Genomic DNA, 16,328 nt, shown 5'->3' on the forward strand with positions numbered 1-16,328 from the left:
TTCCCCGAAGAGCGGGAGAGGGCCCGCGAGGCAGGGACTTGCTCTAACTTGTTCACACCTGGCACGGTTTCCCCAAAGCTCGGCAACGTCCAGGGCCGAGGAGGAACACGGAGAGCGAGGACTCATCGCTGTGGAGACAGTCAACTCCCACTTAGACGCCCATGCGGCCCAGAGACCTAGTCTTCCTCCCTTCCTTCCTCCCTTCCTTCCTCCCTTCCTTCCTTCCTTCCTTCCTCCCTCCCTCCCTTCCTTCTTACAAATGGACAGATGGGTTACTTTTGATGCGCAAAATTATAAACTGCCCTGAAAGCAAGACAGAGGGCCCCGGGGAGAGGGGGTCCTCGGGGGACCGGCAATTGACAAGACTCTCACAGCGGAACTGCTGAGAACTCGGACTCGGAAGGAAATCCGAGGACGCCCTCGAGGAGCTGGCGAGGCAGCCGCACAGGCTGGCCGGCTTGGGCCGCGCTCTGCTGGTACCTGACTCCGTAGGTTCCCCTAGCCCCTGGGACTCGGAGTTGACTAGCGCGCCGGGGGGACACTCAGACTGCCCGAGGAGGAGAAAGTTAGAATACAGGGCGAAATCCGTAGGTGGCCGTGGCTGTACGTCCAAAGAAATCAGTCGAGGCCTCCGGAGGCTCTGGGGGCGCTGCCCCTGGGAGACCTGGAGGCGGTGACGAGGACGTGCCCGGAGCCTGGGCGCGCCGGGGGCGGGCCTTTGGCTGGAAGTGGGACAGTGTCTCCGATGGGAAAGCGGGACCCGGGCGAGCTCTTTGGCCGCCTTTCCAGTTTCGGAGGTGCCCGCCCCCGCGCGCCGAAGGCAGCGCAGCCCTGAGGGCAAACGAACGGCAGCTGGCAAACTTGGAACTAGAGCACGCTCGGGATCCCAATTGCCGTAATTGTGGCGGCGGCGGGGTCGGCCGAGACCCAAGTTCACTTTTTCCGCCCTCCTGCCCGACGGATCTTAGGGACCGGCATTGCTCGCTCCAACTAGGTGGAGCGCCTCGCCGGAGGGTGTTGTGTCAGTTTGCTCCGAGGCAGGAGGGCGGTGGCCTGGGCGAGTGGGGAGGGGTCCCTGGGGCCCCCAGCGCCTCTTCCCGCGTCTCCCCTCCCACCCGCCCCTCCCAGTCTTTCTTCCTCGCTCCTTCCCCAGGCTGACTGGACCGGCGCGGACTTGCCCCAGACCTACGGGGAGCGCCCCCGGTCTTTAATGATAGCTTAAAAGTGGCTGTTGGAAAAGTCGAAAGCGATGAGGCTGACGTGGGGCGTGTTTCGCTCCTTTGCAAGAGTCAGAAAGGGAGCTGGGAGCCTTGCGGCTGGCCGCAGGCCCCCGCGCCTCGCCCGCAGCAAGTAGGTGGGGGAGTCGCCGCTGCCGGCAGCCCCATCCCGCTCCCAAGCCTCGCCCGCTGCGCCCTGGCCGCGGGCGCAGAGAGGGTGCGGGGCCCCGCCGTGCCTCCTCCACCCTACTCATTAACCTGCCTGCTCCGCTCCGCTCCGGGCGGCCCCAGACACAGGCTTCTCGAAGTAGCATCCGCGGCCCACCGGGTGCTGCCGCCTCCCGGAACCCCCGGCTCCGGGGGGCAATGAGGGGGCGGTGGAAGGGGCACTGCTCCTCGGGCATTACTTAGAGAAGCGGCCGCCCCTCCCTCCCGCCGGCCCTCCCTCTCTCTCTCGCCCGGGCCCGCGCGCCACTCAGCCAGAGGGTAAGTTGGGAGTGTTTCACCCCCACCGACAGCTCTCCCTCCCCTTCCTTTTTTTCCCTTCAAAGTTTTCTTCGGAGTGGGGAGAGAGGTGGGGGAGGAAGAGGGTCCAGCCAGCCTCGGTCCTTACGCTCTCCCTGTCTAATTTACCCCCCGCCTCCCTACCCCTCCATCCCCTGCGCGCCGCTGCCCCTCCGGAGCAGCGCTCCGAACTGACAATTGGAGCGCGGCTCCTTTAAGAGCCCGGCTTTGCCTCCCGGTAGCTGAAGGTCATTAAACACAAAAGCTCTCAGCGCTGCGGTCCAATATAGCGCATGCGCCCTGCCCGAGGACTGGCAGAGAGACGGCAATATGGCGAGAATGCCTGGCAGCGGGGACTGTAACACCAGCGCGGGCGGCAGCGCCAGCGCCGCCGCCGCCGAGAACAATGGGGAGCGGGGCGAGGGCGAGCGCGGTGCGGGGGGCCGAGGCCGCCGCCACGGCCGCCCGCACTACTGCAGCGCGGGCGAGGAGGAGGAGGAAGAGGAGGAGGAGGACGAGATCCAGGAGGTGCAGATAACAGGGGACGAGGAGGAGGACGGAGGTGGGGGGCTGGAGGAGGAGGAGGAGGAGGAAGAGGAGGAGGAAGAGATGGGTCTGGACTGGGACGAGCCCCTGGAGCCCGAGGACTCGGCCGGGGAGGAGCTGGAGCCGGAGCCGGTCCATATGATCAATATGGACCAGAGCGCCGCGCTGGAGCCCGAGGCGCCGCCGCGGCTGCTGGCGCCCCGGGCCCGCGGCGGGCCGCCTGGGGACGGCGCCGAGCTGGACCCCGACGTGCTGCAGCGCCCCGAGCGGGCCCGGCTGAGCGAGAACACCCGGCTGGCCACCCGCTACGCCGTGCGCATCTTCCGGGAGTACCTGAGCGAGAAGGCGCAGAGCCCGGACTTCGAGACCATGGACAAGGGGGCGCTGTGCCGCGTGCTGCGCTCCTTCTACGCCGAGGCCCGCTCCAAGAGCGGCCAGCTCTACAGCAAGTCGTCGCTCATAAGCATCCGCAGCTCCCTCAACCGCTACCTCAACGAGCCCCCGTACTGCCGCACGCTCGACCTCACCAAGGACCCGGAGCTGCGCAGCGCTAACCTGACGCTGGCCGCGGTCATCCGCAAGCTTGAGGAGCAGGGCGCCGGGCCGGTGGTGCAGAAGCAAGCCATCACGCGCGCCGACCTGCGCAAGCTCTACACCTCCAGCGTCTTCAGCACCAACACGCCCTTCGGGCTGCTCAACAAGGTCTGGTTCGAGACGTGCATGTACTTCTGCACGCGCGGCCGCGAGAACCAGCGCGAGCTGGAGGAGGACTCCTTCGGGCTGGCCATGGACGAGGACGGCCGCAAGTTCGTCTACTTCAAGTCCCTCGGGCCCTACCACAAGTCGCGCTCGTCGTCGTGGAGCAAGAAGCGCGCCGAGAGCAGCGACGAGGAGAACTTGCCGCGCATGTACGAGACGGGCACCGAGTTCTGCCCCTACGCCAGCTTCGTCAAGTACCTGTCGAAGCGCAACCCCCTCTGCAAGGCGTTCTTCCAGCGGCCCCGGGACCACTGCAGCGAGGGCGATGTGACCTGGTACGAGAACAAAGCCATCGGCAAGAACTTGCTGGGCACCAGGATGCAGATGCTGTCCAAGGCGGCCAAGCTCTCCAAGACCTACACCAACCACTGCATCGGCGCCGTCTCCATCGCCACGCTCAACAGCATCGCGGGCATCGGCACCAAACTGGGCTCGCCCGCCCCGCAGGGCTGCTACGCCGAGGCTCTGAACGGGGCGGCTCGCCACCACTCCCCCCATCCCCCCACCCATCCCTCTCACCACCACCGCCCCCAGCCGCCCTCGCTGGGGAACACCTATATCCTCCCCAGAGACAGCCAGGTCGGGCCCGACGTGAAATCGGAGGCTGCGCCCAAGCGCGCCCTGTACGAGTCCGTGTTCGGGTCGGGGGAAATCTGCGGCCCCTCTTCCCCTAAAAGACTTTGTATCCGCCCCTCCTCGGAGCCTGTGGATGCGGTGGTGGTGGTTTCCGTGAAACACGACCCCCTGCCTCTTCTTCCAGAAGCCAATGGGCACAGAAGCACCAATTCTCCCACAGTAGTTTCACCTGCTATTGTTTCCCCCACCCAGGTAACCAAACCAAACTCTATGCATGAAATGTTTCTCTGGTACCACTTCGAGACTAACTTGTGCTAACTCAGGTCTGGGTTGGGGGGAAGTTTTTCAAAGTAGCAAATATGCTGAGTCGGATTTGATTTCACCCTTAGAAGCTTAACTCTCTCGATGCTTTTCAGGACAGTTTACACCTAACCTTAAAGGCTGTGAGAGGGCAAGCTACCTAACAATCCCTGCTGCGCAGTAACGCTGAAAACGTCAAAGTTCTCAGAACAAAAGGGTCAGCTCAACCCTCGCAGCCTCTCTCCACTGAATGCCTGAGTTTATAAGGCAAGGAGTGCAGGAATACTGTGCATATAAATGGAGCAGTTACTTAAAATATCTTTGAATAAAGTAACCATTAAAATACTGCATTACATATTCGCCCTAACTTATGAAGGTAGAAAAAGTTATAAATTATTTAAAAAGAAAACATGCCAATCCTACTTACTGTAAAGGGGCGGGTTTTGGAGAGACTGGCGGTTGAGAGCCAGTTTATACCATAAGGTGTAGTTGAATGTAAAGCAACATTTGGGATGTAGTTTTCATAAACGAAAGTCACTTGTTAAAGTTAGGGAAAGGTAGTATGTCCACTGCCAGCCAGGCTCCCAACTGGAGTGTGCCCCATGGTGCCCAGCAGAGTGGGCACTGGAACATTGCTGTCTTTCCTAGCACCATGGAGCTCTCTGTCTAGGGGGCAGATAAGTGGTGGGAAGACAGACTACTGAGATAACAACACAGTAGAGTGGAAAGAACACCAAAGTAAGAGTGCTAGCCCAGAAGCTGAGCCACCTTGGGCAAGTCAGTTCACCTCTCTGGACTTCAGTATCCTCAACAAAGATAAGGAAACTGTTTTCACACAAAAATTATTTATTTCTAAGCACTTAGAATTCTGGGTGGAGATTGAGGATTCGATTGGATGCTTGTCTTATTATTTTTCCTGGAGGAATATATTCATATTATTAAAACTGTATTCATCTTTTGGGTACTGTGCTGTAGGAGCCAGAACGCAGAGGTCCTTGGGGACTCTGCTCTATTTTCCAGGCAGGAGTAGCCACGGGGTTTTACAGCTTTGCCCTCCCTGCCATCAAGCAGAAGTAGGAATTTCAGCTCTAAGTTTGGAGGTGTAGTGCAGGTCTTTCAAGGAACAGATGTCAGGTACCTCTGTGCTTTTTCCAAAGTGGAAATTCCAGTTCTGGACACACTGACCCTTTCAAACGTTTACTTGATAATCAGCAAGCCTCAAGGCCAACCGAGAAAGGGGCTGTGAAAGGTTCTATGAACACCAAAGTTCTCTAAAATACACGAGACCAGAGGCTTACGTGCCTTTCTGCACTTGTAGTGTGCACGGTAGTTTCTGACAGACCAGGAGGTGGTTGTAGGGCATTGTAAGGATGGACGGGAGAGTTCTTTCTCCTCTTTGGAGAATTTGGGTTTGCTTTTTCTTTGAAAGCAGAAATAAACGATCACATTCTTCTGATAAAGTAAAAACCCTTAAAATGCCCTGGTTTCAAGTAGCACCTGATTAATTAAGAGTTAAAAGCCTAAGAGAGTTTATTAAAGTATCTATCTGCTTGAATTTAACAATGAAGCAGTTTGTCCCCTGGCATTTGTCTACTGGTTTCTTGACACCAGTGTCACATAGAATAATGACATGAGATCCATGAAAGATTAGGGGGGTTTGTTTAGTTGGTTTGGTTTTGTTCTAAGAATTGCAGTCACTCTGTCACAGTCTTTCATTTTAACTGAGTGAGATCAATCATTTCTGTAAACCTGAACACTGATTCTTTTATTCTTGAGTGATTGTCAGGTAACTCCCAGGTTAAATGTAGATTTGAGGGTCCATATGTTGGTTATGTTATCATTATGCCTCTCAAACAGTATCTTAGCTAAGTCTCTTGCAGTTAAAACACTACAAAAAGTTGCCCTCTTTGCTTTCACTAATGTTAGAGTGAACATTTTTTTTATCAGCCTTAAGAAGTTTAAGGGAACTCTGTAGTAACTCCTGTAGAACTCACTTTATGAAGTCTGAGCATTCTAAGTATGAAACAGGTGTTTAATTTAAGTACAAAGCTGATATTAAACTTTTTCCTCCTCTATTTACTAAAATCACTGTTGAGGTTCAGGGCATTTCCTGGGGATTAAGGACTGGCTGGGGTTACTGGCCGGAGGCTTTGCTTTAGGTCGGCAACTCCTTTGGCTGGTCATTAATCCCCAGGAAATGCCCTGTGTACCTCGAACTTCGGTCATTATCACTTAATTATAAACATAGGCTGTCTGACTTTAATGTAGGCTAGACCCTCATCAGATGGAGTGGCGCTGAATTCCACTAAGGACCACTTGAGGCCACAGTCCCCCCCGATGTTTGATTCTTTTGTAACATTGCGAGTTTCTCAAAAAAATGAAGAGCCTGTTACTATCAATGCATTTACTCTTTTTACTTCTTGAGGGTGTTCGTAAGTGTATCACTTATGGGACTGGTTGAAAAATGAATGCACTCAAGGATTAATGAAGATTATGGAATTGGTGATGTTTTCACTCCTGTGGAGTGCCTGGTTTTAGTTGGTTTTGGAGTGGGTGGAGGGCTTGGTGGTTGTGTTGGTTACCTTAACTGGTTCATTCATGAATTCTCTTGAAGGTCTGTATTCAAAGTAAGGGATGGTTTTAGTTCCCGCCCCTCCCCACCCAAGGCTGTTGTGATTTAAGTGATCCAGTTGCTAGTACAACGTCTAGCTCCCAGGTGGAGATAACGTGGTATTTAAAGGCTTAGCACGTCCCATATCCTACCTCTTCATAGCTGTTCTCTTTGCATGAAAATGCAGCATTTTTCCTGCCTCAGTCAACAGTACTTCAGCCTAGGTGGGATGATAGAGATCTGTAACTTTAGTCTTTATCATTTACAGAGAAAAGAATACGAGTAGGAGTTTAGATTCTAAATATCATAGTTTTGTTGCTAAAGTTTTTATGGACTGTACCTTTCTTGGTACCAAATGAAAATGTGAAAATGAGCTCCCTAACGTATACCTAAAGTATACTTGGCAGCGTTCGTAAGCTTGTGACAAAGGTGCCTTCAGTTGGAGCTGCTTGACCCTAACCCAGATTACTTCCAGAAATACTTTTAAGGAATCCTGTAAGTAGGAAATCTATTAGTGGAGAGATTCTGGGGTTGGTGGTGCACGTCCAGTGTTTCTGTTTCATCGACTTCACTAGGGGCCAGAGTCTGTCCTTAGAGTCTCCAAGATGAAAATTAGAGCAGCTTCCCTGTGAGGCACGCCCAGTGGTTCATGACCTTGCCTTTGAAGAAGCCGGATACTAATAGCACTTGGGAAACCACTCTTCATTCAGGTGCTGTCATGTGGGAAGGGAGAAGGAATACTCATTCTATCTACTTACTAGAAAAAACATGCATTTTCTGTATTACTGAAATTATCACCAAAATCTTATTTTGAATTTGGAGACTAGGCGGGAGGGATACACTTTTTTTTTTTTTTTCTTAAAGATGGAATCAAACTTCTGTAAACGTGACAGAAGAGTGTGTTTAACAGCTATGGCAATTATAGGTTATCTGGAGCAATTAGGATTAACCACCTTGTTTAAAATGGGTATTTTCCTGATTTTTAATAATATTTTGTGGCTGTATTATTTTTTCTGATGCAGGAATGTTTGCTCTCCTTTACAGAAAGTTCAAATTGGTGAAGAAACTAAATGGCATTAACATAAGTGTGGAACTTTTTTCATTCACTCAGGAAACAATTACTGAGCACCTACTATTTTGGCTTGGGTACCAGGAATCTTTATAAACTAATCATTTTCCACTTGGAAAGTAGTCTCATTGGCAAGATTTTGACCTCATTAAATATTAAAACGAGATTAAAATAAAGAAGGTTAAAAGGTGACGAAAGAAATCTGTAGTTTTACTCTTGCATATTCATGTTGCAGTGAGTACTCAGGTGTATTATTTTAAATTGATATGAACCTACATATATGTCAGCTCACTATCTATCATATCTGATCCAGGAAATAGAAAGAGAAGTATTTGCCACCAAAGGAGAAAGTGGATGCCATTCATCTCGAACGTAAACCCTGACTTAAAATCTGGTTCCCCTGACAAATGTCACCTATAAGGGCATCCTCTCGTCATTGTAGATGGATTTCAAGCAAGAAGAGCCCCTTCTTCAAATAGGACTGTGAGTTGTGCGTGAGACCTCTTAGGTTTTCACCTTGATTTAGACCAAAGCTCCACTTCAGTGATTTAATAAGTTCACTTTCAAGTTATCTTTTGGCATCTCCACTGCCACTTCAAAAGCAGAATCGATATAGGAGTTGCTTTGTGGTTACGTATGTTGAAAATCTTAGGACCAGACGTAAACTAGTATTCTAGAAATTTTATTTCTAGAACCTTTTTTACTTCTCTTGATTGATCATTCACTGCATTGTACCGATTAGTCAGGATGCTATTTGAAAGACTTCTTTGGAGAATTTAGATAGGGGATAGGTAGTGGGAATTAATTGGTCCAAAAAGGGAGATTGATTGACTTTGATAAATGAAAATGAAAGAAAATGGAGCTTTAGAATTGGAAACCTTGTGCTGATAAACATTTTTATTTAACACTAGTAATATTCTAAAGAAGCTGAATTCAGCTCAACCATTGTTTTTTGTTGTTGTTTTTCTTGGCCCCACTGCAGGGCATGCAGGATCTTAGTTCCCTGACCAGTGATCGAACCGTGCCCCCTGCAGTGGGAGCAAGGAGTCTTAACCACTGGACTGCCAGGGAAGTCCCTCAGCTCAACCATTGTTACCTGAACCTCTTGCTACCTGCTAAGTAGTGCCAAGAGGAACAGGATTCAGTTTTTGCCCTTGGTCAGGGTTTGCAGAGGACGGGCTTCCAAGCTGAAGTGATTCTCTGTTTGATGCGTGAACATCACAAGGGAAACAGATGAACTTGTCAAGTTTTAGGCCCTTTGGGTTTCCAGATCTGTGAAAGTTTCTCTTTGCCTTCTCTTTCAAGAGAGGATGGTCTCTGAATGGTGTCGAGTCTTTATAACAGAGATTGAGCTTCTATATGGTCTAGAAATAAATGGGCATTTAAGCCATTCAGGATATCTCGCTAATATCCCCTACGGGCTGGGATTGAACCTGCATGTGAGGGGATATTACCTAGCGCCCATGGCTGTGAACTAGACACTGGACCCCAGCGCGTCCTGTCAGACTACAGGAGGCCCAACCTAATTAGACGTGTTTTAGGTTTTCAGTAATTCTGTTCAACACTTTTTTTTTTTTACTGTCAGACTTTCTTCCTTTCAGCTTTTGCTATAACAATCTGATGGAGCCTTTTTTTCCTTAAAAAAAAAAGATCCATTTATATCTGACAGCAAACTTTCCTTTGTGACTGAATTTTTTTTTTTTATTCATATCGTATCCTAAATTTGTCCGCATCTTGGGTCACAGAATTTTCAAAACAAATGGAAGTGGGAACAAATGGAAGTTTGTTTTCAAACAAATTTTCAAAACAAATGGAAGTGGTCTTCCAGTATTGGAAGGCCAGAGTGTCTGAGCTTTAATTGTAGTTTTTGTCACAGCAGTTTGCTCTCGGGTAGCTTTGCAAACCCCAGTGGGAACTTCCTTTTTCTGGAAACCCACTACTTTCTGAGATTTGTGATTTGTGTTTAGCAACTGGAAACAGTTCAGCTCTTGTGGGCCCTCCAGGTAGTTAGTTCGGTTGTTTTTAATATGGGGGGGAGGGGAGCGGGGGGGGGAGGGTGCGGTGGTGGGGGGAGTACAGGGAAGTCCCACAGGCGTGAAGGAGCAGGAATGGGGGGGCGGTAAGGGTCTCCTGTGTCGAGTCCATTTCTGGAACCCTGGGAAACTGCGGGAACCTGGGGAGGCCTTGGAGGGAAGCCCCGGGCACCGTCCAGGGCCACTCAGTTCTTCCCCGATCACCAGCCCCATCTCCACCTGAGTATAGACATTTGAAACTCATCTTTGTAATGCAAGCCTTTCCTGGGAGTGTCTAGACTCCTTCACACCCTGAATTACTGCTTTCCCCTGATCACCTGGCAGTGAACCCTGGCAGATGGGCGGTTTGATCCGGTCTGTAAGGAAGGAGGCAAAAATGTGCTACCTACAAAGGGCTGACAGATTTAAGAGAGGTTAGGCTGTAGGCTTCTGGGAAGAAAGAGGAATTTGGAAAGGAATGCTGGAGAATGACAGAGATAAGTGTTGCTTCCTTTGTGATAATTGGGTTACCGAATGTCAAGACTAGTTTGGAAGCTTGTAATTATCAATTTCTAGTTTTAACTACATGTCCCCAGTCCAGGGTAACTCACCCGGTTCAGTCCGCGGTCTCACCACTCAGTCCCCATCCTTCCTCTCTTAACGCAAGACAAAGGGAACTGTTATTTTTAGCACCGGGTCCCATAAGGGCTCTTTCCACCACGTTTCTTCAGCTTGTGGATTCGTTTTGATACCTAAACTTGCTGTGGCTTTTGGCACGTAGTTTTTGGTTTGGGGTTTTTTTGGCTGGTTTTTGTTGGTTTTTTTGGCTGCGGCGCGTCAGGCAAGATCTTAGTTCCCCAACCAGGGATCGAACCTGCACCCCCTGCATTGGAAGCGTGGTCTTAACCACTGGACTGCCCGGGAAGGCCCTGCCATGTGGTTTTTAAGGAACTTACACAGGTGAACTGTTTCACCATCCTGGCTTCTTCACTGTTCTGGGTCAGGGAATGGACGTTTGGACCAGATCCACGCAGGAGTGAAGGGAGGGAGTGTGTGGCCCCGAGGCTTCCACTTTACTGGGCTGCAGTCCAGAGACAAACGTGCTTCCCTCCTTGAAGAGTCTGATGTCAACTGTCCCAGCCTGTAACTGACTCTGTAGTTAGGAAGTGGAATGTCATCATGAATAACAGAGGGCTTTAAAGTGGTCCCCCGACCGGCAGCCTCTGCATCGCTCAGGAGCAGTGGGCTACTTGGTCTCCTTTAATCCTCACACAGTCCTTCAAGGAGTTATGGTTATTATTTCCATTTTACAAAGGAGGAGTCTGTTAATAGATGTTGACTTAATTTACTGAAGGTCCAACAACTGGTTAGTGACTATGCTGGGATTTGAGTCCAGAACTGTCAGATTTCAGAGTCTGCTTTTAAATCCATGGTCTGTTGATTCCAAAATTCTTAGCTGTTCAAATAAAAGAATCCATTAAAGAGAAGATGATATAACATTAGATTCATATCACTGCCTGAGGTGCTTTCCTGGAGCAACTTAAGAAGAGCAAACCTGTTAAAATACAGCAAAAAAAAAAAAAAAAAAAAAAAATTGGGAACACAGAAGAATATTTCCAGTGCTTAACATGCTTCCATTTTGCTGTGTGTGGTCCCAGCCTCTGACGAGTCTGGGGACAGTATCAGCCTCTTTTGAGAAGCCCCATCACACAGAACATGTTAAGAGTAGACTCCAGGGCCTGACTGCCGGGGCCAAAGCTCAGCTCTGCCCAGAACCAACGTGGTCTTCAGTTTCCTCCTGGGTCAGATGGGGACAGTGGTCATACTCACCTCCTAGGGTCATCAGCGTTAAATGAATTACTGTTTAAGAAGTGCTTAAAACAGGAGTGGTCGATGAACATCTTCTGTCATTTTATTATCTTAGCACAGAATGTTTGACGTATGAAAAACGGCTGATCTTGCTGATAAAGTCCCAGTCTCCGTCTTCAGTGTTTCTCTTGTGAATAGGTCGTCCAGGCGCTGCGCAGGGGCCTTTCTGCCGTGTCTCCTTCTGGGGCGTCTGTTGCCTTGGGCCAGTAGCAACCCCTTTGGTCTCCTAGGAGATGGGCAGTCTCAGGAGGCCTCTGGCAGTGTGGCTCACCCAGGCCCCTCCCTCTCACTGTCACCTCAGACAGCCCATCCAGGTGGATGCTTTACACCAAAGCTGGTTTTTCTCCCCTCTACTTTCCTTTGATACTCAGCTCCACAGCTTCTTCTAAGTTTGTTCTGCAGACCCTTCCCATTGCTAGAGGGGGTAGGAGGCACTCTCTGGGGGGCATAATCGCTGTCCAAACTCCAGGGGATTCACAAAAGTTGGCTTACAAGGAGATTGACAGCTTTTCACAGGAGTAAATTTTATTTGGAATGGTTTGGGATTAGGGGAGCAGTCATAATACTGGGGTTCTTAAAACATCATGAAGGTCGTCATGGCAATGACTTTAGTAAATTTTTTGGGGGGGGTGTAATTCAGATTGTATTGCTTATTATGTCATTCCATACAACTTTAAGTAAACAGACGTTGAGAAAATATACTGGAAGTATTAAACAGATGATGGCAATATTGATGAGAATGTTCAAGTGTTTTACATAAGGTAGTAAGAGGCACCACTGCCACTGTCACCCCCCCTCCGAAATTTGTACATTTCGTATAAAAAGAGTAAAAATAGTTCAATGGCATTTAACTAGCATTATTCTTTGTAATGACTTTCGTAAATTTTAATTCCAGTATTCTAGAAGTAGGGCCTATATTTGGCTAGATCTTCTGGTATATTGTTTGCATTTCCCTAATGCATAATTGGATTGTAATTTTCTAATTCTTTTTTTTTTAATTTTCTAATTCTTGACTTCTGTCTTGGAGACTATATAAAATCAGTAGAAGTTTTACTTGAAGTTGATGTGTACTAATATATGCTTTGAATAGGCTGCAGAATCAGGGTAACTGGTTGGTGTTCTGATGCAGCATTGCTGACCAGTTAATGACCTCTTCTGACTTGTTCTTAGTTTGACAAAGCGAGCACTCGTATAAAATAGAAACGATTGCTGTGATGATGCAGGGATCTGTCACCTCTAATTTAGTTTGCTTTTCAAATAATCACAGTATTCAGCCACCATATTCCCAGTAGTATAAGTTTGTGGGTTTGAGAATTATATTAAATAAACTAATAATAGCTTTAATTAATAATTCTATTAATTTCATTAAGCCAGCTCATCTGGAATGTTGGTTTCTATTTTGTGACTTTTTTTTCTGACAGAGTTATATATAAATAGATTTTAGATATTTTCTTTCCATCTTGAACAAATATCTCATTGTTTTTTACTCCAGAAAAAAAGAGACTGGCAGAAAATTTATTTTACAGTGGAAAGCATGTTGCTGCAGAAACACACAGACCTAAATAAAAGTGTAACAAGAATATTAGAAAACGGATTATGCTAGCTTCATTCTCTTTTCTTCTCAACGTGGTGGTCATTCACACGTTGAATTTTTATAATTAACAGTAGGATATTCATAGTGCTGGTGATTTCACTATTTTCAGGATTATTTTACGGGTGGGGTGGTAAAGTTCAAGGTATGTTTCTCAGGTTTATGTTTTTAAACTTATGAAGAGGGCTTCCCTGGTGGTGCAGTGGTTGAGAGTCCGCCTGCCGATGCAGGGGATGCGGGTTCGTGCCCGGGTCCGGGAAGATCCCACATGCACGGAGCGGCTGGGCCCGTGAGCCATGGCCGCTGAGCCTGCGCGTCCGGAGCCTGTGCTCCGCAACGGGAGAGGCCACAGCAGTGAGAGGCCCGTGTACCGCAAAAAAAAAAGGAGAGGATCATGGAATCCTAGATCCTATTCATAGCATTTAACTACAATCTCAAGTGATGTATGTTAGAACCACCTCTTGGGATGTGAGTGGTGATCTGAGAAAAGTCAAGATGAAGGAGACTGCTGCTATACAGAAAAACTCTGAAAATAGGATTCATTTATTGAGCACTTACTGTGTGCAAGGACAGGAATTTGGAGGTAAAGAATAACTTAGAAATAGTTAAGAGAAGATGCTGGAGAAACGACAGTGGCAATACCTGGGGCAAGTCAGAAGGAGGACCCAATGGAGAGGATGAGGGTCTTGTACCATCTAATGACTGTTCACAAGTAAAGCCTGGGTAGTAAACAGTGTGTATCACTTTCTAAGAAATGGGACCGAAGGTGGCCCGACCAAACTGAAAGACTAAACATTTAAGCCTTAAAAGTGTGTGAAGAGAAAATGTAAAAACTCAGAAGAAATAAAATCTTGCCTTGTCAAAATGTAAGCCTTTTCCTTGCTGTGACATTGATCTCTCTTGGGAAGGCCTTAGTATACTATTTTAGATGTCCCAGCACGACGCAGGCTGCCACATCTCTCTCCATATCAGCCCCTCTAAATGTTCACCCTGTGTTAATCCACGTGTTTTAAGACTGAGTATTTACGCAATAACCCAAAGAAATTCAGAACTGGTACTGTGTCCTAGTTTACATTTCAGTTCCAGCTCTTTGAATTACTAAAGCCTGGCTCCTTTGGTACCCAGCAGTATTTCTTTCACATCTTGAGTCCGGGACCATACGATGAGTAATCAATTACTAAGGTCCATGAGAATAGTGCTTAATGATTTGCAAATGGCTTTCTTGTATGTGACTTCATTTCTAAGGAAGCTTTGCAGGGCCCTTTGTAGTGTCAGGTACTGGCTTAGATAGATGGTGCTGACATAGATAAATTCCTTGTCCTTGGAGGACTCAGTCTCGTGGAGGGGGCAGACAAGTAACCTGAAAGATAAACTCCGATGTGTGCTAACTCCTGTGATACTCTGTCCACACAGTATAAGCAAGCTGAAGGGGGAGGGGAGGCACTGGGATTATACCCATCCTAGGTGAGAAAAACTGACCCTCAGAGAGGGTAGGCAGTTTCTCAGGTTCACCTCACCACGGAGGAGTGAAGTTCCAAGTCCAGGGCCAGGCCTCTTGTACAGGGCTGCTTTGGGGGCTATCATTTATAGCTGAAGTTTTGTTTTGTTGGTTTTTTTGGCTACACTGTGTGGCTTGTGGGATCCTAGTTCCCCAACCAGGGATTGAACCCGCACCCTCGGCAGTGAGGGCACAGAGCCCTAACCACTGGACCGCCAGGGAATTCCCTAGCTGAAGTGATAAAAGCAGTGCAGTTAGGCATTAAAGAAAGAAAGAAAGAAAAAGGACCCTGAAGCACAAGCATGTAGATGGATGTGTCTTTTAAAAACTAAAAGAGGCTTAATGTGATTTTCATGCTTTTGGTATTTTAGGAAAATCCAAGGGAACATTCTGGATTAGGGTAAAATAGAATGGCCCAGCACAGGCTCCAGACGTCAGTGGCTGACAGCTCTAGCCAGACTGTCAGGGGATCTTTCCTTACAGTGAAGCCCAAGCTCCTGGAACCCTTTCTGCAGTGGTTGAGGGCTGACCCCCACAGGGAGCTGCGTGGTTCCGTCTGATCCCTGACTGGTTGGCAGTTGAAGACCAGCTCCCCAAGGCCTTCGGTCTTTCCCACTTCAGCCAGAGCACTTAATTAAAACAAAAAGTGAACACAGCTCTGATGCAGGTATGGCTAGTACAAAGAACCAATAAAAATGACGGTGGAGTGCCCGGCAAATGGAAGATGTTAATGATACTAAGGCGCTTCATGGGGCAAGTCTGTACCCCTTGGCACAGGACGACAGACTGCCCACGGAGGCTCTTCCTCACAGCGGCCCTTGGCCGCCAGCTCCCACCCAGACTGCACAGGCGAGCTGCCCGGGCTCTGCCGACCTGGGGCCACCCGACTTCTCCCTGCAAGAACATCGCTGGGAAGTGGCCACCACTGACATGTAGCCCTTTTCGCTGGTGACAGCAGATAACACAAGGTTTCAAGGATACTTTTGTGACACGGGAGCAAAAAGGAGACAGGGAAAAGGCACAGGATCAGAAAAGTTAAAGGGGAGGGAAGTAGCCAAGGTACCTCCAAGCTTACTGGACATTTGGAGCAAACTCAGCATTCTCATCAGTTCTAATTAGACTTACCAAAGGGTAGACCAAGTTAAAGCTAAGAGAATAATAACTGAATTACCCTTGGGCAAGTTACTTAGTTTCTCAGCTGTTAGATGGGAAGAATGGGAATCCATTTGTTCCTCGGTATCCTTGGAGAATTGGTTCCAGGACCCCTGCAGATGTTCAAGTCCCGTATGTAAAATGGTGTAGTATTTGCATATAACCTGCACACACCCTTCCTTATACATTAAATCATCTCTGGGTTACTTATAATACATAATACCACATAAATGCCACGTAAGTAGTTGTAAATACGATGTATTATTATAGTTATAAACACAAATACTATTATAAATACAGTGTAAATGTTATGTAAATAATTGCTGGTGCATGGCAAATTCAAGTTTTGCCTTTTGGAAGTTTCTGGAATGATTTTTTCAATATTTTCGATCTGCGGTTTGTTGAAACTGTGGATGTAGAGCCCATGGATATGGAGGGCTGACTGCACTCCAGTTGTGAGTGGTAAAAGCCCGTAGTAAGTGCTTAATAACTGACAGCTTTAAAAAATTTCCGTTGGTTAGAGATTGCTGACAGGCTAGAGGAAAAGCAGAAGGATTGCATACAATTTCCAGCTGATCCTCAATATTCTCTTTTAAAGCTAAGACAGTGGATCCAAAAAAAAAA

The 16,328-nt window shown here is 48.2% G+C and overlaps 1 protein-coding gene across 2 annotated transcripts in view; it reads left to right on the forward strand.

Moving 5' to 3' along the window:
* The first annotated feature begins 1,349 nt into the window (after positions 1-1,349).
* The window catches only part of KCTD1 (potassium channel tetramerization domain containing 1), a 90,019-nt gene continuing 75,040 nt past the window's right edge, over positions 1,350-16,328 (forward strand). The window contains exon 1 of one of the 2 annotated variants that reach the window (XM_060121218.1): positions 1,350-1,703. Coding sequence is in view for 1 of the 2 variants with exons in the window: in XM_060121217.1 (XP_059977200.1) it covers positions 2,052-3,854 (1,803 nt within the window). In the remaining variant the exon portion in view is untranslated. The other variant, XM_060121217.1, reaches the window with a different exon arrangement.

The sequence above is a fragment of the Lagenorhynchus albirostris genome, chromosome 14 (genome assembly GCF_949774975.1).
Source record: "Lagenorhynchus albirostris chromosome 14, mLagAlb1.1, whole genome shotgun sequence".
Taxonomy (NCBI): Eukaryota; Metazoa; Chordata; class Mammalia; order Artiodactyla; family Delphinidae; genus Lagenorhynchus; species Lagenorhynchus albirostris.